Source organism: Balaenoptera borealis (genome assembly GCF_965194805.1).
Source record: "Balaenoptera borealis genome assembly, chromosome: 4".
Lineage (NCBI taxonomy): Eukaryota > Metazoa > Chordata > Mammalia > Artiodactyla > Balaenopteridae > Balaenoptera > Balaenoptera borealis.
Window position 1 is genome coordinate 14,327,702 of NC_138861.1, and position 26,198 is coordinate 14,353,899.

At 37.0% G+C, this 26,198-nt stretch overlaps 1 protein-coding gene across 4 annotated transcripts in view; it reads left to right on the forward strand.

Moving 5' to 3' along the window:
• Positions 1 to 26,198, forward strand: part of GRID2 (glutamate ionotropic receptor delta type subunit 2) — a 1,417,069-nt gene that overhangs the window by 1,016,595 nt on the left and 374,276 nt on the right. For all 4 annotated transcript variants that reach the window (XM_082391643.1, XM_082391645.1, XM_082391644.1 and 1 more), the window contains exon 9: positions 17,296 to 17,397. In XM_082391643.1, the coding sequence (XP_082247769.1) occupies positions 17,296 to 17,397 (102 nt within the window). The remainder of the gene's footprint in view (positions 1 to 17,295; positions 17,398 to 26,198) is intronic.

Sequence of the window (26,198 nt, forward strand, 5' to 3'; positions counted from 1 at the left end):
TTATTCTTTGAGAAAAATAAGACCCATTCATGCATTCAACAAATATTTGTTGTGTGTGAACCGTATAGGTGCTTGGTATGCATCAGTGAATAAAACAGGCTAAGATCTTTGCCTTTGTGGGACTTGCAGTTTAATAGGGGGATATAAATGATTCCATGAGTTTCCCCTTTGTCAATAACAATAATCCTTATTTGATTTTATATATTTTTTAAATTGATTTGCTCATACTACAAGAAACTATCCACAAAATAGACCCAATCACTAACAAGTTGTGAATTGTGAGAAAAGAGTTTGGAATTCATTTATATTAAGAAACCATTTCACTTTCAGATGAAAACACTAAGATTCAAAAAGTCTGATTCTTACTTGGAGTAAAACCTTCAAACACCCAGTCCAATGGTTTTCATTGTTTGCCCGTTCTTTCAAAAACATTTTTCTTTCCCTACATTGACTTAGTTATAGAATGTATTCATACAATGTAGCACAATGTCCATGTATTTTAGTTATAAATCTATTGGTCCATGTGACAGAAACCCAAACTGAATAGTTGAAACAAAAAAGGGAGTTCTGTTATAAGGAAATTTCAGTTTCTCAAGGACTCCAAAACATGAGTAGAGCTAAACTGGGGAAATGAGCACTCAAAACCCATTAGGACTGTTAATATGCCCCTTTTTGTATCCTTCTTTGAAAAGTATCTTATTGATTGATGTCAGATAGACCTAGTTGTTTCTGGGGCTAAACTGCCTGAGTTCAAATCTTGGCTATTTCACTTGTTAGCTGAATGACCTGGAACAGGTCAATTAAGCTCTCCAATCTCAATTTTCTCACCTATTAAAATTAGGATAATTATAGTAGCTACATGGTAAGATTACAGCAAAAACGTAAGTTAAGGGGTATCTGAGATTTGGCACAATGCTTGTCCTACAGGAAGTCTTCAGTAGATGTGATCTACCATTATAAAATGAGACATGTCAAGAGCTGAGCTAGGGAGAGCTGTGCTGCCACAGTGTGGGAGTAGTTGATTAAGACAGCAAGTCAAATATATACACTACAAATGTAAAATAGATAGCTAGTGGGAAGCAGCCAAAGAGCACAGGGAGATCAGCTCGGTGCTTTGTGACCACCTAGAGGGGTGGGATAGGGAGGGTGGGAGGGAGGGAGATGCAAGAGGGAGGAGATATGGGGATATGTGTATATGTATAGCTGATTCACTTTGTTATAAAGCAGAAACTAACACACCATTGTAAAGCAATTATACTCCAATAAAGATGTTTAAAAAAAAAAAGACAGCAAGTAAAATGAAAGTAAGAATTAAGGCTTTATTCACTACGCCACAGGAAAAGCAAGTCTATAAAAAAATGTCCTGGCTTCTGTAATGTTCACTTTTTCCCTACAGAATGGCAGCAGGCGAGAGTCAAGTGTATCAGCACAGATGGGGTGCGGAGAACTGAGTTGATGCCAGAGGAACCCCGATCAAGAGGCTCCTGCAGTTTTGTGGACCTGAGTGGGGAGTGGAGGGGAAGGAAGAAAGGAAGGGCTAGGAATGGAAAAGTATTGAGTGTTAAGTTAGAATGAAATAAAGCGTCCTCAAGGTTACCCCTCTCTGTGAATAGGATGTTCTTGGCAGGATGTTCTCGGAGCCCGGGGCTCTGATAGCGAAGCTTCTGAATGGAGGCTCCTGGGCTAACAACTCAGATATTACATAAAAGTGTGGTCCCCCAAAGGAGTCTGAGTTCTTGACTGCAATTCCCTTCAGCAGGCCTGTCAGGTAAAGCCTTTGTAATTGCCTAAAAATCATACATAGGTTTTTAGCCAGGGGCTGGATTCTCAAGAGGATCTCTGTTCTTAAGAGGGCTTTCTCCTAAATGGACTCTGTTTCATCCCCTAAAGTTTCAACAGTTTCTATTCCATGGGTATTTTGTGGTTCTCTCTCTAATGAGATAGAATACATACATGCCTTAAAAGGAGACCTGGAATATAAGAAGCGCCTATCATAGGTTACATATTACTCTTATTATTGCTACTGTTGTTCTTGTTGTTATATAATTGTTCAAATTATAGCTCTAATATGACCACTTATTCTATTCTCTACAGTTAGGTAAGATCATCATTCCTCATATTGAAGGCTTTTGAAAAGCATTCCTCATATTGAAGACTTTTAAAAAGCATTCCTTGATCTTTATTATGCAGAGCTCACCCATCTGTACCCAGGAAGAATGAGTGTTGCAAATCCTCCTCATTCCAAATTTAAAAAAAAAAAGCTCAGTTATTAGCTGGCAGCACAGTGTCTTGGCTATATAATTGAGATCCTCATTTAAGGCATCATTTAAGAAACAGTCAATGATCACTGTAAGATGTATTGTTTCTTTTTTTTTTTTCACATCTTTATTGGAGTATAATTGCTTTACAATGGTGTGTTAGCTTCTGCTTTATAACAAAGTGAATCAGTTATACATACGCTTATGTCCCCATATCTCTTCCCTCATGCATCTCCCTCCCTCCCACCCTCCCTATCCCACCCTTCCAGGTGGTCACAAAGCACCGAGCTGATCTCCCTGTGCTATGCAGCTGCTTCCCACTAGCTATCTATTTTACGTTTGGTAGTGTATATATGTCGATGCCACTCTCTCACTTTGTCCCAGCTTACCCTTCCCCCTCCCCGTGTCCTCAAGTCCATTCTCTACTAGGTCTGCATCTTTATTCCCATCTTGCCCCTAGGTTCTTCATGACCTTTTTTTTTTTAGATTCCATATATATGTGTGAGCATACGGTTTTTGTTTTTCTCTTTCTGACTTACTTCACTCTGTAAGACAGTCTCTAGGTCCATCCACCTCACTACAAATACTTCAGTTTCATTCCTTTTTATGGCTGAGTAATATTCCACTGTATATATATGCCACATCTTCTTTATCCATTCATCTGTCGATGGACACTTAGGTTGCTTCCATGTCCTGGCTATTGGAAATAGAGCTGCAGTGAACATTGTGGTACATGACTCTTATTGAATTATGGTTTTCTCAGGGTATATGCCCAGTAGTGGGATTGCTGTGTCGTTTGGTAGTTCTATTTTTAGTTTTTTAAGGAACGTCCATACTGTTCTCCATAGTGGCTGTATCAATTTACATTCCCACCAACAGTGCAGGAGGGTTCCCTTTTCTCCACATCCTCTCCAGCATTTCTTGTTTGCAGATTTTTTGATGATGGCCATTCTGACTGCTGTGAGATGATATCTCATTGTAGTTTTGGTTTGCATTTCTCTAATGATTAATGATGTTGAGCATTCTTTCATGTGTCTGTTGGCAATCTGTATATCTTCATTGAAGAAATGTCTGTTAAGGTTTTCTGCCTATTTTTGGATTGGGTTGTTTGTTTTTTTGATACTGAGCTGCATGAGCTGCTTGCAAATTTTGGAGATTAATCCTTTGTCAGTTGCTTCACTTGCAAATATTTTTGCACATTCTGAGGGTTGTCTTTTCATCTTGTTTATGGTTTCCTTTGCTGTGCAAAAGCTTTTAAGTTTCATTAGATCCTGTTTGTTCATTTTTGTTTTTATTTCCATTTCTCTAGGAGGTGGGTCAAAAAGGATCTTGCTGTGATTTATGTCATAGAGTGTTCTGCCTATGTTTTCCTCTAGGAGTTTGATAGTGTCTGGCCTTACATATAGGTCTTTAATCCATTTTGACTTTATTTTTGTGTATGGTGTTGGGGAGTGTTCTAATTTCATTCTTTTACAAGTAGCTGTCCAGTTATTCCAGCTCCACTTACTGAAGAGGCTGTCTTTTCTCCACTGTATATTCTTGCCTCCTTTATCAAAGATACGGTGACCATATGTGGGCGGGTTTATCTCTGGACTTTCTATCCTATTCCATTGATCTATATTTGTGTTTCTGTGCCAGTACCGTACTGTCTTGATTACTGTAGCTTTGTAGTATAGTCTGAAGTCAGGGAGCCTGACTCCTCCAGCTCCGTTTTTCCTTCTCAAGATTGCTTTGGCTATTCGGGGTCTTTTGTGTTTCCATCCAAATTGTGAAATTTTTTGTTCTAGTTCTGTGAAAAATGCCAGTGGTAGTTTGATAGGGATTGCATTGAATCTGTAGATTGCTTTGGGTAGTAGAGTCATTTTCACAATGTTGATTCTTCCAATCCAAGAACATGGTATATCTCTCCATCTATTTGTATCATCTTTAATTTCTTTCATCAGTGTCTTATAATTTTATGCATACAGCTCTTTTGTCTCCTTAGGTAGGTTTATTCCAAGATATTTTATTCTTTTTGTTGCAATGGTAAATGGGAGTGTTTTCTTAATTTCACTTTCAGATTTTTCATCATTAGCATATAGGAATGCCAGAGATTTCTGTGCATTAATTTTGTATCCTGCTACTTTACCAAATTCATTGATTAGCTCTAGTAGTTTTCTGGTGGCATCTTTAGGATTCTCTATGTAGAGTATCATGTCATCTGCAAACAGTGACAGCTTTACTTCTTCTTTTCCAATTTGGATTCCTTTTATTTCTTTTTCTTCTCTGATTGCTGTGGCTAAAACTTCCAAAACTATGTTGAATAACAGTGGTGAGAGTGGGCACCCTTGTCTTGTTCCTGATCTTAGTGGAAATGGTTTCAGTTTTTCACCATTGAGGACGATGTTGGCTGTGGGTTTCTCATATATGGCCTTTATTATGTTGAGGAAAGTTCCCTCTATGCCTACTTTCTGGAGGGTTCTTATCATAAATGGGTGTTGAATTTTGTTGAAAGCTTTATTTGCATCTATTGAGATGATCATATGGTTTTTCTCCTTCAATTTGTTAATATGGTGTATCATGTTGATTGACTTGTGTATATTGAAGAATCCTTGCATTCCTGGGATAAACCCCAGTTGATCATAGTGTATGATCCTTTTAATGTGGTGTTGGATTCTGTTTGTTAGTATGTTGTTGACAATTTTTGCATCTATATTCATCAGTGATATTGGCCTGTAGTTTTCTTTCTTTGTGACATCTTTGTCTGGTTTTGGTATCAGAGTGATGGTGGCCTCGCAGAATGAGTTTAGGAGTGTTCCTCCCTCTGCTACATTTTGGAAGAGTTTGAGAAGGATAGGTGTTAGCTCTTCTCTAAATGTTTGATAGAATTCGCCTGTGAAGCCATCTGGTCCTGGGCTTTTGTTTGTTGGAAGATGTTTAATCACAGTTTCAATTTCAGTGCTTGTGATTGGTCTGTTCATATTTTGTATTTCTTCCTGGTTCAGTCACAGAAGATTGTGCTTTTCTAAGAATTTGTCCATTTCTTCCAGGTTGTCCATTTTATTGGCATAGAGTTGCTTGTAGTAATCTCTCATAAGCCTTTGTATTTCTGCAGTGTCAGTTGTTACTTCTCCTTTTTCATTTCTATTTCTATTGATTTGAGTCTTCTCCCTTTTTTTCTTGATAAGTCTGGCTAATGGTTTATCAATTTTATTTATCTTCTCAAAGAACCAGCTTTTAGTTTTATTGATCTTTGCTATCGTTTCCTTCATTTCTTTTTCATTAAAGAACAGAAATAATCTGATCTTTATGATTTCTTTCCTTCTGCTAACTTTGGGGTATTTTTGTTCTTCTTTCTCTAATTGCTTTAGGTGTAAGGTTAGGTTGTTTATTTGAGATGTTTCTTGTTTCTTAAGGTAGGATTGTATTGCCATAAACTGCCCTCTTAGAACTGCTTTTGCTGCATTTTATAGGTTTTGGGTCATCGTGTTTTCATTGTCATTTATTTCTAGGTATTTTTTGATTTCCTCTTTGATTTCTTCAGTGATCTCTTGGTTAGTAAGTAGTGTTTTGTTTAGCCTCCATGTGTTTGTATTTCTTACACATTTTTTCCTGTAATTGATATCTAGTCTCATAGCATTGTGGTCAGAAAAGATGCTTGATATGATTTCAATTTTCCTAAATTTACCAAGGCTTGATTTGTGACCCAAGATATGATCTATCCTGGAGAATGTTCCATGAGCACTTGAGAAAAATGTGTATTCTGTTGTTTTGGGGTGGAATGTCCTATAAATATCAATTAAGTCCATCTTGTTTAATGTATCATTTAAAGCTTGTGTTTTGTTATTGATTTTCATTTCAGATGATTGGTACATTGGTGAAAGTGGGGTGTTAAAGTCCCCTACTATGATTGTGTTACTGTCAATTTCCCCTTTTATGGCTGTTAGTATTTGCCTTATGTATTGAGGTGCTCCTATGTTGGGTGCATAAATATTTACAATTGTTATATCTTATTTTTGATTGATCCCTTGATCATTATGTAGTATCCTTCTTTGTCTCTTGTAACAGTCTTTATTTTAAAGTCTATTTTGTCTGATATGAGAATTGCTACTCCAGCTTTCTTTTGATTTCCATTTGCATGGAATATCTTTTTCCATCCCCTCACTTTGTCTGTATGTGTTCCTAGGTCTGAAGTGGGTCTCTTGTAGACAGCATATATATGGGTCTTGTTTTTGTATCCATTCAACCAGTCCATGTCTTTTGGTTGGAGCATTTAATCCTTTTACATTTAAGGTAATTATCAATATGTATGTTCTTATTACCATTTTCTTAATTGTTTTTGGTTTGTTATTGTAGGTCTTTTCCTTCTCTTGTGTTTCCTGCCTAGAGAAGTTCCTTTAGCATTTGTTGTAAAGCTAGTTTGGTTGTGCTGAATTCTCTTAGCCTTTGCTTTTCTGTAAAGGTTTTAATTTCTCTGTCAAATCTGAATGAGATCCTTGCTGGGTAGAGTAATCTTTGTTGTAGACTTTTCTCCTTCATCACTTTAAATACGTCCTGCCACTCCCTTCTGGCTTGCAGAGTTTCTGCTGAAAGATCAGCTGTTAACCTTATGGAGATTCCCTTATGTGTTATTTGTTGTTTTTCCCTTGCTGCTTTTAATATTTTTCTTTGTATTTAATTTTTGATAGCTTGATTAATATGTGTCTTGGTGTGTTTCTCCTTGGATTTATCCTGTATGGGACTCTCTGTGCTTCCTGGAGTTGATTAACTATTCCCTTTCCCATATTAGAGACAATTTCAACTATAATCTCTTCAAATATTTTCTCAGTCCCTTTCTTTTTCTCTTCTTCTTCTGGGACCCCTATAATTCGAATGTTGGTGCGTTTCATGTTGTCCCAGAGGTCTCTGAGACTGTCCTCAATTCTTTTCATTCTTTTTTCTTTATTCTGCTCTGCAGTAGTTATTTCCACTATTTTATCTTCCAGGTCACTTATCCGTTCTTTTGCCTCAGTTATTCTGTTATTGATTCCTTCTAGAGAATTTTAAATTTCATTTATTGTGTTGCTTATCATTGTGTGTTTGCTCTTTAGTTCCTCTTGGTCCTTATTAAACGTTTCCTATATTTTCTCCATTCTATTTTCAAGATTTTATATCACTTTTACTATCATTACTCTGAATTCTTTTTCAGGTAGACTGCCTATTTCCCCTTCATTTGTTAGGTCTGGTGGGTTTTTACCTTGCTCCTTCATCTGCTGTGTATTTGTCTGTCTTCTCATTTTGCTTAACTTACTGTGTTTGGGGTCTCCTTTTTGCAGGCTGCAGGTTCATAGTTCCCATAGTTTTTGGTGTCTGCCCCCAGTGGCTAAGGTTGGTTCAGTGGCTTGTGTAAGCTTCCTGGTGGAGGGGACTGGTGCCTGTGTTCTGGTGGGTGGGGCTGGATCTTATCTTTTGGGTGGGCAGGTCCATGTCTGGTGGTGTGTTTTGGGGTGTCTGTGGCCTTATCATGATTTTAAGCAGCCTCTCTGCTAATGGGTGGGTTTGTGTCCCTGTCTTGCTAGTTGTTTGGCACAGTGTGTCCAGCACTATAGCTTGCTGGTCGTTGAGTGAAGCTGGGTCTTGGTGTTGAGATGGAGATCTCTGGGAGATTTTCATCATTTGATATTACGTTGATCTGGGAGGCCTCCTGTGGACCAGTGTCCTGAACTTGGTTCTCCCACCTCAGTGGCACAGCCCTGATGCCTGGCTGGAGCACCAAGAGCCTGTCCTCCACACGGCTCAGAATAAAAGGGAGGAAAAATAGAAAGAAAGAAAAAAGAAGATAAAATGAAATAAAATAAAATAAAGTAAAATAAAATAAAGTTATTAAAATAAAAAATAAAAAATAATTATTAAGAAAAAAAAATTTTAAGTAATTAAAAAAAAAAAACAAAAAAACAGACAGAAACCTAGGACAAATGGTAAAAGCAAAGCTATACAGACAAAATCACACACAGAAGCATACACGTACACACTCACAAAAGAGAAAAAGGGAAAAAATATATATATCGTTGCTCCCAAAGTCCGCCTCCTTAATTTGGGATGATTCGTTGTCTATTCAGGTATTCCACAGATGCAGGTACATCAAGTTGATTGTGGAGATTTAATCCGCTGCTCCTGAGGCTACTGGGAGAGATTTCCCTTTCTCTTCTTTGTTCGCACAGCTCCTGGGGTTCAGCTTTGGATTTGGACCCGCCTCTGCGTGTAGGTCGCCTAAGGGCGTCTGTTCTTCACTCAGACAGGACGGGGTTAAAGGAGCAGCTGCTTCGGGGGCTCTGGCTCACTCAGGCCGCGGGGAGGGAGGGGTACGGAGGAGGCGGGGTGAGCCTGCGGCGTCAGAGGCGTCGTGACGTTGCAGCAGCCCGAGGCGCGCCGTGCGTTCTCCCGGGGAAGTTGTCCCCGGATCACGGGACCCTGGAAGTGGCGGGCTGCACCGGCTCCCGGGAGGGGCGGTGTGGAGAGTGACCTGTGCTCTCACACAGGCTTCTTGGTTATGCACCTCGCGCCCATCTCTGGAGCTCCTTTAAGCGGCGCTCTGAATCCCCTCTCCTTGCGCACCAGGAAACAAACAGATAAGAAAAAGTCTCTTGCCTCTTCGGCAGCTGCAGACTTTTTCCCGGACCCCCTCCCGGCAGCTGTGGTGCACTAACCCCTTCAGGCTGTGTTCACGCCGCCAACCCCAGTCCTCTCCCTGCGATCCAACCGAAGCCCAAGCCTCAGCTCCCAGCCCCGCCCGCCCCGGCGGGGGAGCAGACAAGCCTCTCGGGCTGGTGAGTGCTGCTCAGCGCCGAGCCTCTGTGTGGGAATCTGTCCGCTTTGCCCTCCGCACCCCTGTGGCTGCGCTCTCCTCCGTGGCTCCGAAGCTTCCCCCTCCGCCACCCGCAGTCTCTGCCCGCGAAGGGGCTCCTAGTGTGTGGACACCTTTCCTCCTTCACGGCTCCCTCCCACTGGCGCAGGGCCTGTCCCTCTTCTTTTGTGTCTGTTTTTTCTTTTTTCTTTTGCCCTACGCAGGTACGTGGGGAGTTTCTTGCCTTTTGGGAGGTCTGAGGTCTTCTGCCAGTGTTCAGGAGGTGTTCTGTAGAGGTTGTTCCACATGTAGATGTATTTCTGAGGTATTTGTGGGGAGGAAGGTGATCTCCGCGTCTTACTCTTCCGCCATCTTGAAGCTCCTCCCTGTATTAAGTTTCTTGTTTAAAAATCATCTAAATTTTAGTACTCAGAAAAATTTGAAGTCCCAGTTTGTGCCAGGAATTATGTATTTAATAAAGTGGAGGATACAAAACAGCAATCTTTCCTGACTCCATGGAAACTTATGGATAATTGGTACTATAAATGTTAATCGTAAAAAATATAGATTAAAAAATTAACTGTGATATTACTGTAAAGAGAGGAACATGATGCTGTATTGGAGTGACATGAGCTAGCTTGGGGGTGGGTCTGGTTGTCAGGGAAGGTTTATCCCAAGCTATAGATGTTTACATTGAGATCTAAAGGATGAGTAAGAGTGAATTCAGTCATTCCGTGAAGAATGGCAGGTTCCTAACATTCTTCCAATCAAGGAAGACTGTATATTCAAAACTATTGGTTCTCACATTTGGCTAAACTTTGGAATCATCTTGGAAACTTTAAAAAATACCGATACCTGAACTTGAAAAAAAAAATACTGATACCTGGATCACATGCCCAGAAAGTCTGATTTAATTGACATGGCATATGGCTTTGGCATTGGGATGTTTTTTAACTCCCCAAGTGTTTCTTTTATACTTCTATGCTTCAGAAACAGTTGGAATCCTTAAGGCAGGAGAATTACATCTATAACTCGAGAAACTGAGGGAAGACTAGTGTGGTTGGAGTCCAAAGAATGAGAGGAAATGTGATATGACCTGAGACTGACTGTAAAATGTGACACATCACACAGGTTTTGGTTGGCCACAGTAGAAGTCTGGTCTTTATCTGGAGAAAAATAGAAAACTATGGAAAGATCTTAGGCAGAGGACATCATATCTACACGTATGTTTATGTTTGCAGTGTAGAATAAAGACTGTAAAAGAGAAGCTATGAAGTCAGCTTGGAGTATGCTGGTGGCAAGGAGATGCTGTGAAGTGGATTTGAGAGGTGTTTTTTTAAGGAGTTGAAATTGGCAGACTGGCAATTGATTAAATATGAGAGATGGTAAGACTGACTTCTTGGTTTCTGGCTAGTAGAACCGGATGGATGCTAAGGGGTAGATTATGAGCTTAATCTTATGATATTGGAGGTGCCTTTGAGATATCTAAGCAGAGATGTTGAAGAGATAGAATATAAGGAGACATCTGAGCATGAGATTTTCAGTTGTTTAGGAACAAAGATCTAAAGTGCAATAGCTTTACATTAAACCTTGTAAGTTTTATAAAAATAATTATTTTAGTTGTATAAAACACTATTGTAATAGGCACTGGGCACCTACAGATGATTAAGATGAGGAGATAGGAAAGACTGAGAATTCTAATGTGATTTTAAAATGAAGATCCCTTTAAAACATCTCAAGGTAGCATGGAATGAAGAGAAGAAATCCAGCAACTTTTATCAGATTGTAATCATTAAATGCTAAAATATTATTAGGAAGAAAATTCTGATCAGAAAGAAAAAGAGAGCTAATTGAATTTTAGTGACAGGAATCATCCTGAAGAATCACAAAAATTGTCAGGGGTACAATATTACAGTAGGACACAGTATCAGATTGGGGATATTTTGGTTTTTATTCAGCTTAAACTAGAGCCTAGCCAAAAAGATAGAAGAATAAAGAGGACAACAGGAGTTTTAATGTATGCATTCGTTTATCAGATATCTATTAGGACCTATCATGTACCAGTACCCCAATGCTATGATAAGGAGTAGGGCTACAACAAGAGACAAGGTAAGAATTATTCAGCTTCAGAGAGTTTATAGTCTCCTATCCTACTTAAAACAAGAAAAATAAAAGAGTTTGTTTATTTGAGAAAGTGTCCCTAGTTAGCTTTTGCAAAGGAAGCCAGTAAAAAGAATGCCTTTATTTGATAAGGTTAAGGAGCCATTCTGTGAGATTGCATTTGCTGGGTGTTAGGGCATGTCTTAGGGCAGTGGAGATTCTGATTTAATTGTTCTGGGATTAGGCAGGGCATCAGAATTTTATAAAGCTTTCCGGTTATTCTAATATGCAGCCAAAGTTGAGAAGTATGTTTAGCTTTAGAAGTATGTTTCGTCACTAAAACTAGTGGCTCCAGATGATGAGGCTGAGAAAGGAACAACAACGACAAAAAATGCTGATTATATAGGAATAATAATAATGAACACTTCTTTAGTTTTTATGTGCCAAGAACACTGCTAAACACTTGACATATATTAAGTCAGTTAACAGTCCCACCAGCCCTATGAGGAAGCCATTTTTCCTCTTCGCATTTGGGAGGGAACAGAGGCCCAGTGGCCACACCCAGCAGGTGTCAGAGCAGGTCCTTGAACATAAGCAGTCTGGTTCTGGAGTTCCTGATCTTAACCACTACGCTGTATTTTCTCTAAATATAGTGTAATAGTAATTTTACACTAAGAATTATAAACAAAGTGAAAACATGTAATAATGGCAGAGTATCATTAAACCAGCCAGATACCAGTTGATAACTGAATGGTTATTATAGCGCCATAAACACCTTTGAGCTATTTCCTCATATATATATAGAGAGAGATAGATATGGATATATAGCTTCTCATGTTTATAGTCTTCATTTGTGGAAATCAGTTAACAAGTTTGTCTTGTTGTACATGTATATAGTTACCTAGTACAGAAGGTTTTGTCTTCAGCAGCAATGCAGGAAGATATAAGCTGTAGAATCAGGTAATTTTTTTTTCTGACTTTTCATTTTCTCCTGAAGGAAACTCTAATCGAAAGAACGACTCCTACTTCATGGTAATGACCAAGCTGTAGGAATAAAATCTTAGGAGGAAATAATCATCCCCTAGGGAACAAGTCTAACAAATTGCACCTATTTTACAGGTGGAAATACCATAAAGAAAATTATTATTGGAAGGATTACCGACACACTGTGTTCCTATACATGTCAAAGAAAAAAAAATTCCAATTTAACTCTATAAAACATGTATCTGAGTCAACCTGGCATATGTATTTTTTTCTTACGCTTTCTATCCCATTACAGAAGTAATATCTACCAAATAATGCTGTGCACTTCTAAACGGCTAGCTTTCAGCTACCTCGTCATGCTGTTGTCGTTCCCTCTTTTCCTCTGAAGGCTGAGAAAGCAAATAAAGGAAATGTAGTGCTTGGGAGCATATTGCCCCAGTGCTGTGGACATTGTGTGTCCTGAAGCTGGAACTTTGGTACTATAGCCAGGCTTGGTTTGTTCCGTATGAATACAGTCTAGTACATGTAGGGGATTCTGTTTGGTATTCAGTTAAGAGCTCTCTTGACTCCTGTTATTAAAGCCTACAAACTATTGAGTGTAAAATTAAACTGTTCAGCTCTTTTTGACATTGTAACATTGCCTGAAAAATAGTGATGTAAAACCCAAGTCAAATGTCATTCTTTAAAGCCCATGGGCAAATGAAGAGTGAAAACATTGAGGGGAAAAGAGTAAATGTCTAAAACTTGGTCATTTACTAATGACACAGTACATAATGTTAGGAACATGCTACTGTGCTCATGCAAATACATCAGCCAGTTTGTTGAACACAGATATTACATTGATTTTAACAGAAAGCTGCAGGGTTTTTATTGCTAAAGCTCCAATGAAGGAAGTAATTAAAACATTAAGCATTTTAGGGTTTTAAAATTACTTTAGGCAATAACCAGAAAATACTATAGGAAATCGATATTCTGTAATTGAAAGGAAATTGAATTGGTCTTTATTTTTTTAATCCCTTTTAAATTTTCTCTAGACTGCCAGACCATGGAAGACAGAGAATCTTGTTTTGCCATCAGCAGTGTGACTTTCTGTAAATCTCATGTGCTGCAGAGACCATTTTTATTATTTTTACTTAGAAAGTGCTCAGCTGAATAGATAGTATTATGAAATTTCGTGTGCATTATCTTTGTTAGTCTCTGGCCTCATTGTTTAAAACTAAAACAAAAACACAACCAGACAAAAACAACCTTCTCCACTCGAGCAAAGTCAAGTTGAAGACATTTCAAACAATGAAAGCAGAGAAGTTGTTAGATAAGTCTCATGCTTCAACCTGAGTGAAATTCTTTTAGTTCTTATCAAACACTATGCCTGTCAGTCTTCCTCTGCTGCAAGGACTGTCACCCATTGTAGATACAAATTCAGTTTAGATCTATGTGAACCTAACTCATTTTTCTTGCTTATTATTGGAAGGAGTTTTTACAATCAAACAAAATAGCTTGAAGTGAATCTCAGGGAAGTGACTGGATATGAACAGAAATTAAGGAATCTTAAAACTTGAGTAATCCTTCAGAAAGGTGTGTATAATCAGCCTGTCCCTTATAATGAGGATAATAACGATACCTTCCTCATTGGGTGCTTTTGAGAATAAATTAATTAATATATGCAAAGCTCTCAGATGATTAGCACATACTGTGCACTATGTATGTGTTATAATAATTTTTATAAAAATGACATTGATGGTGATGATTTTGCCTTTTAAATTTTATTGCTAAAATATGAATTCACTCACTATTATATTGAGCCAGCCACTTAACAGTACCGAGGCTTATTTTCCTTGACTATTAAAATAGGAATACTATCTTCTCTACCTTCCTTAAATAGATCGTTTATGAAAAGAATTTTTTAAGCTATAAAACAGTACGGCAACTAACAGTACTGAATCTGGACTTTAAAAAGCAATAGTTACATGTATATATATGGCTGAGTCACTTTGTTGTACACCTGAAACTAACACAACATTGTTAACTATACTCCAATATAAAATAAAAATTTTAAAAAAGCACATCGGTTTAAATCCTAATTTCATCTCTTTGTAAATAGGTGACCTTAGTTGAGTTCTTAATTTTTATGTCTATAAAGTAATATTGGTAACAGCACCATCTCATAAAGTTATTTTGAGTCTTAAATGAGATCATGTATGAAAAGCTCAGTACCATGGCTGACACATAGAAAGTATTCCAAAAAATGTAAAAAAAAAAAAAAAGTTCTATTCAATGTAGGAAATGAGTATTATTATAATTTTTTAATGATTTCTTTGTTACAACCTACGTTGATATGTGATGAGTGGATATACTTTATTTCTAGTTTTCCAGAGAATCTGTATCCTGAAATATCTCTGTATCAAATTTTCATCTCTAGTTTTTGATGACCACAGCTAACATTCAGATAACATTAAGTATTGGAGTGGGTGAATATGAAGGAATAAATGAGTTAAGTAGAAGGAGTTACTAGTCTTAAAATCTAGACTGTTGTTATTAAGAACAGGAACAACTTTTCAACTTTCTAAGTACTATAATCAAAAGACATGTGAGTCAGATGGCAAAAAAAAAAAAAAAGAAAGAAAGAAAGAAAACAGATAGGTGAAAAACCTTCATAAAGCAGAAGAGAAAATTATATGGCCTGTAGTATATATGAGAGAATCTGGCCAAACAATAAAAAAACTTCATATCCACTTATTGACCTGCCCACCATGCACACACTTGATATTAAAAATAAACCTCCAAGGAAAGACTTTTATTGGCTCGGGTCAGACGACCAACTGTTAACAATTGTTAAACCAGAGAGTCAGAGTTATGAAAAAATTTGGATGATTTGGAACACTTGTCCAGGGATGGAAAAAAGAAAGCAATTCTCCAAAAGGAGGGATGGGGTTAGTGGCCATGCATGGTCACTGGAAGAAATCAGTGTGAATAAAAAGAAAAAAAAAAGAGAGAGAGAGAGAGAGAAGAAACACTCTATATAGTACAAATAGTGTTTAAGTCACTGCCCAGGTCGGAAGATAAGACACAACCACCTCCTTACCTCCTCCAAATGTTTTTTCGTTATTGTTATTTCAAACCCCCAAACACTAGAATGCTCTGGAATTTTTCAATCATTGACTGTATTTAGTTATGTTTAAAGGAAGACATAATTAAGAAGAAGCTGGAAATTATATATTTTTAACTGTTTGTCCAGAACATTGTTGAAACAAACTAGTCAGCAGGTTTTGTTGGTATTCCAGTAGTAAATATTTTGACTAGTCAGTACACCAAAATGCTGTGTTCAAGTTGGCACTAACAGATGTCGTTTATCAATATTTAGGCAAACTGACAGTAGGTTCACCAAACTTAAAAAACAACTCCAAGGGAGAAAAAACCCTGTGTTTACTGTGACAGTTTAAATATATTAGTCATGAATAAGATCATGTCCTAAAAGCTATTAATTTAACTTAGAATTAAGTAATATAACGATAAAAGGCGGCTAGCGCATTGGAAATTTAGCTTTTCAATTTGCTTTAGATCTCTTTTTCCACCAATATTATTTGGTCTAGGGAAATAAAATCTTCTTGAAGAAGTAATTAGAAAAGTGCACATCAAAAAATGTAATTGAGGATAGACTTTGGTTGACCTCAGAAGAGAACAGAAGCTCAAAAGAAATTTCATAAGGTTTTAAATTTGGCAAGAGGACTACAGTATCTCTGATAACTAGACATTCAACACATTTGGATTTGCTAATTGGATCTAAGTTCTAATTAGACTTTTATGTAACTAAAAATGACACATCATTGTATGAATTTAATGTGCATTTACAGTTGAAACCAACAATTAGCAGCCTTTTTCAAATTATTTTAATAAGAAAAAAGCTGGCTTTTTGTTTACATTGTGACATCCACTTCTCTTAAGATATATTGTGTACATTTTAGTTTTCTCAATTAAATACCATTTGTGGAGCTCAAAGAGAAACTTGAGTTTTAATGGGAAGCACCCAGATTGTTTATTTGTGAGGGAGACTTGCCAGTATGTTGATGACTTCAGAAGCCACCACAAAACGCAATGCAAGGAAATAATAGTCTTTAGGAGGAAGCAGCACAAATAACCAGGTGCCCCTGTAAACCATCCAGTTAACCAAAACAGTCTCTGAATATGACTAAAGGTCTGTTACATTTTTAAAGCATGCAAGTATGGAGTAAGTTCCCAAATGTAAAGGCTCTTGGAGCTGGTATCAGGATTAATAGCATGATGTATCTTCACAAGATGTGCATTGCAAAATTCTCTTTGCAGCTTTGCTTCTTGGGCAGATATCTGCTAATCCAAGTCAGAGCACCTCTCTTTCCTCCTTATTTTTGAATTGAGTCACCCATTTTTATCCCATTGTGATTTATAGGCAGTAATTTTAAGACTGGTAGTCCTCAGATTTGGATATTACAAGACATAAGAACTACGTGAGAATGTAAAATTAAAGCAGTATTTTGGAGAGCAAAGAGCAGTTAATCGTTGCATGACTTTAAGGAAAAGGCTGCTGCCAAAGTCTTCCGAGCAGGTTGATAGCACTGACAAAAAGGCAAATTACATTGTTTTATGTACTGTGAATACTTGAAGACAACAAAGCCATATAGATGATTTTTTTTCCTCAAGTAAAAGCTGTAACCCCTCTAACCACATTAAAAATCTTACAGTTTTATGTTCCGTTAAAAGCAGTGTAAGATCTAATTAAAACCACTGAAACTGTAAAAAAAAAAATCTAACTTGTGCAGTAATTGGTATACTAGAACAGGCATTATGCTAGAATTATATGTGCTATTATTTTTCCAATTAGTGTATTACTGGGACTGAGTTATTGGTGTATGTATAACTCCTCATTAAGTCAGATGTCCTCAGTGAGTCCCCTGAAGGATGTTGGATACTGTCACATGCCATATGATGATATTTAAAAGCAGGAGATAGCATAGCATTTTTGCTTGCTTCATTTGCTATTAAACAGGAAAACCTGCACAGGACACTTCCTGTCATCAGTGACTCCAAGATTTATCACACAGTTCTCTGAAAGGCCTGTATATAGGTGATTGGACTGTTCTTCAGGCAGAAAAGTGACCAAGCTATTTCATCTTTCAGCTTGGGTGCTGGACTCCTGTCACAGGGCTGAATGGGTCCCTGACTGACAAGAAACTGGAGAATAACATGCGTGGAGTGGTCCTACGTGTAGCGACTGTTCTGGTAGGTCTGATCTGCCCCTTGCGGTTTTGGCTTCTAGAGGTTCCTTTATCCTCCATTTCTTTATGTTTCATTAACTGATGTCATAATATTAAAAGAGCTGAGTATGCATTCTAAGGGGTTTGTAATGGTCATGTTTTCCAACCTTCAATTTATGTGAATCAGAATCAGATTTTTACAGGCTTTTCCTTTAATTACAGTACTTTTGTCATAACTTTCTTAGACATTTTAGGCCAGATTTCCATCCTTCTACAGTTTCCTACACATGATAAAGTGAAGTTATCTCTCAGGCATTCTCTCACTGAAGTCCTACGGTCTATGTAAACGAAGATAACCACGCCAAATAAGGGTAGATTTGATCAAACACAGTACATTCAGTAACACTAAAACATGAGCAGACTAAGAATATTTTTCTGGGAAGGACTGACTTCAAAGTAAAGATCATCCAATTGTTTTGTAAATAATATTTATTGAGTATCAACCGTATTCAAGCTCAGTGCTGATCCCTGGGGACAGTGATGATTAAAATGGACAGATATGATTCTGTCTTAAAAGAGCTTATCATCTAGTGATTCTGTGGCTATTACATGGGATTATACATGTGAAACATTTATTACAATTTCATTTACTTGGTATAAAAAGCAATAAATGGTAACTGTTATTATTCTATACATTATTATTTTCTCACATGATACACAAATAAAATAAGATGTCAAAAGAAATAGTCTTCAACAGTAAAATACTCACATGGGTACTATCTAAATAGCCATAAAACATGAAGACATGTATTCTCCCTGCCTGTTTCAATGTGATTAACCTTGTGCTACTTTGTAGTACATTTCAAAACCAAATAATCCATAGTTATTAACTTCACTTTTTTTCAGAAAAGCCCACTTGTTTTTAAATTTGAAGAAGTCTTTCTTATAGGCTAAAAAAATTACAGAATTAGTAAACAGGAGAAGTGGTCTTTTTTGGTATGTTGATGCTAATAGATGTTTATCAACGTTTATAACAGCAATAGCTGTCCTTTGTACATTATTTAACACAATTTAAGCAGACTCAACATAATTTCATTGTCTAAAAGAAGGATTTGTGATATTCTCTATAAAAGGAAATTCAAATGAGTAATCTATCCTCCCTTTTTGCTGCCTATAATTTATTTTTAGTTATTGTTTTAATAAGATTTTTACTGTTTGGCAAATAATTATATTATGAATACTTGACAATTTAATTGTGAATGTGCTTCTGTATGTACTCAAACGTGTAGATATGCATTGGCACTGATGTGCTAATATTAAAAAAAAGACAGACATTTAAAGTACAGTAAACTGTAATAGTCTCTTCTCTAGTAATTAACATGGAAACTCAGGTGAAAACTGTAATAAAAGACAATATATGTGCTTTGCTTTTGTCTTTGACATTCATATCTCAAGGCAAGCTAATCGCATTTAGTCATTAAACAAATATTTATTTAGTACTTACTATATGATAGACTTGGTAAGGGGTTATTCATCTTATATGCATATTCATACCTCAAGGTATGCAAAGAATCTTACTGGAGAGAAGCACATATAACGAAACAGCTAAGATTTATTAATTATTTACTATGTGCCAGATACTCTACTAAGTCTTTTTCATCTGTTATCTTACTCAGTCCTCACAGTATTTACAATAAATAGATAGTATTCTGATCCTAAGAATGTGGTTGAAGAAACTGAGACATACAGAGGTTGAAATAAATGTGGAAGATTATACAGATAGGAAGTTGTAGAGAGAACTGGGATTCAAATCCAGGATCTGACTGCAGATCTCTTAACTTCTGCCTTCTCAACATTATATTATAATCTCTCTACTCCTACTGCGATAAGTGTGCAAATTGAGGTAGCTATAGGATTTTCTTGACTTGATAGTTGCAAATGCTTAACTCTGAATAAGATGAAAGTGAGTTTTACTGGGAAAGCTTCACAGAACCAATTATTTTAAATTCATTTCCAGGCTGAGGAGAACGACTGCTGTTTTGTGCTTGAAATGGTACCGCCTCACACAGTGTTAATACCTGCATGCCCCAGTCTCACCTTCATGATTCAGAATGGTCTGTTTCCTGCAAGCTTAGCCCAGCACATATCCTGAATATGACTAGTGAATGAAGATATGGAAACAGTCTCTTTCCCCCAAGTTTTTTGTGGTGCAATATGGATTTATCAGTTGGGTGCCCAGTTGAGTAAAATGTTGTTACACTTTTTACACTCCCACAATATACAGCCATTGTACTTAATGATTTCTCAGGCTTCCTGGCTCTTCCTGTAATTCTTATTTGAATGGAAACCAGGCATGACTTTCTTATTTATTTCTTACAAGCACCTTTCCAGGTCCAGCTCTTACTTATATGGCCTTGCAAGCTTCCTCCACCCAACACTGAGAATCACTCTTTCCTAAATCCACCCAGCAACTCTAAACTCACGATGTCAACTAAACCCTGAAACTCAGATTTGGTCTATATTGGACTTGATTTAGCAACCTAAACACAACCCCCTTGTATTCCAAGTATTTACCTCCAGCCATTTCCAGAAGGGAGAAAGAGGAGGGAGGGGTCATGTGTAAAGCCCCTGAGGGAAGGTCTCTCAGCTTTTATTCCATTCTAACTGCAATCTAGTCCCAGTTACACACACACACACACACACACACCCTTTACTTCTTAGGAAAGTTATGCTATCGATGACACACGGGTTCATAAAATTGATTTTTCTTACCTAAGTTTTGAAACTCCTATTCCTATCACTATTAAAGATATTTCATTGACTTGAAGGAAATAATCTAATATTTATCTTAAACTAAATATTTCAGCACTATATTGTTTATGATGCCAGGGGCAAGCGAATGGTATTCAAATGGTTAATTGAAGAAAATTAAATAAAGGGATTATTAACAAATACTTCAAGTAAGGTTAAATAAGTCAACAAGGATGTTGAAGTGCCAGGGCCTAGACGCACAGCAAGCCTTGACAACCCTGAAGACTGATGTGACATGGGAGAGAGCAGTATTAGCAGATCTAGCTAGAGCCATGGGAGAGAAATCCCATAATAGTAGCTGTGCCCTTTGTTATGGCAAGAGGATGGGAAGGAGAATCACTGTCAACACCACATTCAGGCAGTGAGGAAATGGAGAGGAGGTTACCCCAATGTCACTTCTCCTATCTTTCCATCTCTTTCCATTGTTTCCAATTGCAAATCCAACCAGAAATCAGAGGGCAAGGGAACCCAAGTAATGAAGACCATGAAGGTCAGCTTTCCAAGTCACAGAGCAGGGCAGTCAGGGACTGCAAGGGAAACAGGGAAGAAACCATCACCAGATCTCTTATTTGATCAAACCTGTTAAGAACTTTACATGTGGGCTTCCCTGGTGGCGCAGTGGTTGAGAATCTGCCTGCTAATGCAGGGGACACGGGTTCGAGCCCTGGTCTGGGAAGATCCCACATGCCACGGAGCAGCTGGGCCCGTGAGCCACAACTACTGAGCCTGCGCGTCTGGAGCCTGTGCCCCGCGACGGGAGGGGCCGCGATAGTTAAAGGCCCGCGCACCGCGATGAAGAGCGGTCCCTGCACCGCGATGAAGAGTGGCCCCCACTTGCCTCAACTAGAGAAAGCCCTCGCATGAACCGAAGACCCAACACAGCCAAAAATAAAATAAAATAAATAAATAAAGTAGCTATAAAAAAGAAAAGTGCTAAAAAAAAAAAAAAAAAAAAAGAACTTTACATGTGTTAACTTATTTAATTCTTATAAAAACTCTACAAGAGATGCACTGATTACAGTAAAGGATGAAAATAAGGCTCAAAAGAATTAGTTAAATCTCTGTGTCCGTATATCTAACAAGAGCCAGAGATGAGTTTCAAGCCCATAGATCCTAGTTCTGGTGGCTATGTCCTTAGCCACTCTGACATTCTGTCTTTGGGATCAGAATGAATTCATATTAGGTTTAAATTAAATATAACTATTGAGATTGCAAATGTTATTGGATTAGTAATTTGGGAACATTTTTTAAATGGCATCACATAAGGATAACTTTATATTCAACCATCACCAAAACCATGTAAGTGTCTTAGGAATGGAGGAAAAGAAAGAAAGAATGTGAATAAAATCCCCTCTGCTAAACTCAGTTTCCATATTTGGTCTGCTGATCTCTACATCTTACCAAGTGGGCCAAGTGTCTTACTATGAGGCACTTATTAAGATCACTTTTTTCCTTTTCACTTCTAAAGTTGTACAAGAATGGATAGCCATAAATGACCAATTATGGCATTCAGTTTTTTCATGGTAATTCACAAAATTTATTGGAAACATCACTGAATTATAAATATCATCATAATAATTATGAATACTTACGAAAATAAAATGGAAAGCATTTGGCAACAAATGAAAAGAAAGATTTGAGAAGCTATCCTGTAAGAAAAAATACAAGATATCTGAAAAACATAAACTGGCATTTAGAAAGAGATCACTGATAAATAACTCTTATTTTCTTGATTTGGTTTTGCTAAAACAGACACATGGCATCTCTGATGAAAGATGAGCTCACTCATAAATTGATTTGAGAAGTTATTTATTGAGTATCTTTTTCTAGGTGCTTGGGGTACATACAAAACAGAGAAAGATACTGACTTTGGGGAGTTTCATTCTAGCAGGACATCTACAGCTCTAAGAATATTTCTGAAAACATGCAATGCCACTGTTCTACATTGAATATATTGTACAATGCAGTATTCCTTTGCCTAAAACTACCATAAACATAATTGTATAACTTTATATACATATATGATTGGAAATTTATGGTAGAGCTGTAGTGGTGCTTTTTCTGTATTTTATAAATTCAAAAACATACAGTTTTTCATATTTTAATATCTTTGAATCAGGATGCATCTTTCAACTGATGTCTTCTTGCAGTTAAAATTGGCAGCATTTTTGGTCTTTATTAGTGGTAGGTAAAACAATTTTGCATCTTGCAATTGAAAACATTTTAGATTAAATAATATGTGGATGATATCTTTACAAAATTAATTAAGTTTATGGATATTCCTGGAAACTTCATTTAACAAAACTGGGCATGAAGCCATCTTAAAGAGACAGACTATTTTAAAGAATACCTCATGAAGAAAAGAAATAACACTAGGAAATGAAACCAATTTTAAAAAATAGGAGAGTAATAACAATGAAAAAAATTACTATCTAAACTAAAAATGTCACTAGACTCATAGAAAGATAAACATAGAAAATATGCCAAGGCACATTTTTCACAGAACTAGAAAAAAATTTTTCACAATTTGTATGGAAACACAAAAGACCCTGAATAGCCAAAGCAATCTTGAGGAAAAAAAACGGAGCTGGAGGAATCAGGCTCCTGAACTTCAGACTATACTACAGAGCCACAGTAATCAAGACAGTATGGTACTGGCAAAAAAAACAGAAATATAAATCAATGGAACAGGATAGAAAGCCCAGAGATAAACCCAAGCACACATGGTCGCCTTATCTTTCATAAAGGAGGGAAGAATACACAATGGAGAAAAGACAGCCTCTTCAATAAGTGGTGCTGGGAAAACTGGACAGCTACATGTAAAAGAATGAAATTAGAACACTTCCTAACACCATACACAAAAATAAACTCAAAATGGATTAAAGACCTAAATGTAAGGCCAGACACCATAAAACTCTTAGAGGAAAACATAGGCAGAACACTCTATGACATAAATCACAGCAAGATCCTTTTTGACCCACCTCCTAGAGAAATGGAAATAAAAACAAAATTGAACAAACGGGACCTATTGAAACTTAAAAGGTTTTGCACAGCAAAGGAAACCATAAACAAGACAAAAAGACAACCCTCAGAATGCGACAAAATATTTGCAAATGAAGCAACTGACAAAGGATTAATCTCCAAAATATACAAGCACCTCATGCAGCTCAATATCAAAAAGCAAACAACCCAATCCAAAAATGGTCAGAAGACCTAAGTAGACATTTCTCCAAAGAAGATACACGGATTGCCAACAAACACATGAAAGGATGTTCAACATCACGAATCATTAGAGAAATGCAAATCAAAATTACAATGAGGTATCACCTCACACGGGTTAGAATGGCCATCATCAAAAAGTCTACAAACAATAAATGCTGGAGAGGGTGTACAGAAAAGGGAACCCTCTTGCAGTGTTGGTGAGAATGTAAATTGATACAGCCACTATGGAGAACAGTATGGACGTTCCTTAGAAAATTAAAAAATAGAACTACCATACAACCCAGCAACCCCACTACTGGACATATACCCTAAGAAAACCATAATTCATAAAGAGTCATGTACCAAAAGGTTCATTGCAGCTCTATTTACAATAGCCAGGACATGGAAGTAACCTAAGTGTCCATCGACAGATGAATGGATAAAGAAGATGTGGCACATATATACAATGGAATATTACTCAGCCATAAAAAGAAACGAAATTGAGTTATTTGTAGTGAGGTGGATGGACCTAGAGTCAGTCATACAGAGTGAAGTAAGTCAGAAAGAGAAAAACAAATACCAAATGCTAACACATATACTTGGAATCTTAAAAAAATGGTTCTGAAGAACCTAGGGGCAGGACATGAATAAAGACGCAGACCTAGAGAATGGACTTAAGGACACGGTGGGGAGAAGAGTAAGCTGGGACAAAGTGAGAGAGTGATATGGACATATATACACTACCAAATGTAAAATAGATAGCTAGTGGGAAGCAGCCGCATAGCACAGGGAGATCAGCTCGGTGCTTTGTGACCACCTAGAGGGGTGGGATAGGGAGGGTGGGAGGCAGATGCAAGAGGGAGAGGATATGGGAATATATGTACATGTATAGCTGATTCACTTTGTTATACAGCAGGAACTAACACACCATTGTAAAGCAATTATACTCCAATAAAGATGTTAAAAAAAAAAAAAAAGAAAATACACCAAGGCAGCTTATATTAAAACTCTACCACATAAAGCAAAGTCCACAGTCTGTGTTGAGAAAGGTAAATTTCCCCAAGCAAATCACCATAAGAAGGGTGTAGCAGATAGCTGCCTACTGAGCTATCATTTTAAGAACATTTTCCTTTTCCTAAAATATTTTCTTATTATTAGTCTCACTTCTTAGAATTATTTTAGCAGGCCTTATTTCCCTGTGAAAATGGAGATGTTATCTGAGATCAGAGAAAGGTAAAACAGTATTGTATAGTACACCCTAACTATTAGCTTTGACTCAATAACTATTGTCGAACATCTATTGTAAACTAAGCACTGTGTTAATCCCAGAGAGGCAAAGTTAAAAAAGATACAGTCCCTGCTTTCAAGGAGTTCCACATGAACTATTTTATCAACATTATTAAGTTCTCTATCAGAAAAAAGGACCTGTTTGTGAAGGACTCAGAATTAAATACACTTGTGGGGAGCCTGGGAAAGAATGATAAAATAGAGAGAGACAGAAAGAGAAATGGATGTCACAGTCTTTTATGATCTAATCTCAACCGCAACATCCAGGACCAGCTTCGTGGGTTTACAGGACAATTTAATTCCTCATTTCACTGTGTTCTTTCATTCAGAACTATTTGTAACTCTCTGTTTTTATTTTGTAATTATTTCATTAGTGTTAGACTCCCCCTCTAAGCTGCATACCAATAAAACACAAGTTGGTTTTCACATGCAATATCAGGTATATAGAAGCAGGTCAGTAAATATATGTTGAATGAACAAATTAAAATATTCTGATAGCCTCTGTGTGTTTGTGTGAGAGAGAGAGAGAGAGAAAGAGAGAGAAACAGAGGGAAGGAAGGAGGGAAGGAAGGAAGGGAAAAAAAGGGGAAAGAAAAGAAATAAAGAACTTTGTATGTAATTACAAAAATAAGAACAGGAATGGACACAAGACTATGCCTGAATAAATAGTCTTAGGATGCCTCATTCTTTAATTTCCATCTACTAAGTCTAAATTTCCAAAAGAGATGGCAAAGGATTATGCTATTATTAAATCCTTTGACATAGTTATTACTAGGAAATGACTTACATGCTTTTAACGTAAAGAAGTAGAAAGCTTTAATTCAAAACATCAAGAATCATTCATTCATATTATTAAATAGCAAGTTCACATTTGGTGAGAAGTACAAATCATATAGAATCATTTGATATTCTCTTCGTCTTAGAGGCACTCATTGTTTGGCTTTTGTTCCACAATATTTTGTTTCCATGTGGACTGATACTTCCTCATTTATGTTCCCATGAATTATGTCAGTGTAAGATGGAGCAGTGTACTTAGCTTCTTCTGGATGTACCGTTTAGCAAAAGAGTAAATAATATGCAATTGATTTCCTTATTGGAAGTACTTCAGCCTATTTCCTTGCTTTTTCTCCACCTAGTCTTCTCTCCGCAACACAGTCATACTAAAAGCCATTTGTCATATACCGCAAAGAGTACTAGGTTTATAGTCAAAAGACATCAGTTCAAGTTCCACCTTTTCTACTTAATAGGTCACTGAACTTATGGAAACCAGGGAGCTATTCTGAACCTCAATTTTTCTGTCTGTAAAAGAGGAATAATAAAACTGGCCACACAGGGTTACTATGAGTGTAAACAGCTTAAACTATGTGGAAGCAGTTAGTAAAGTGCAGAGTGTTTCTAAATATAAGATGTTATTATGTCTGAGTAGAACGATGATGTGTACATTAACTAAAGAAAAGAATAAAATGAGCATGAGTGATCATGAAGGCATAATTAATCATTGTCATCAATCTTCAGATTTTTGTGGGA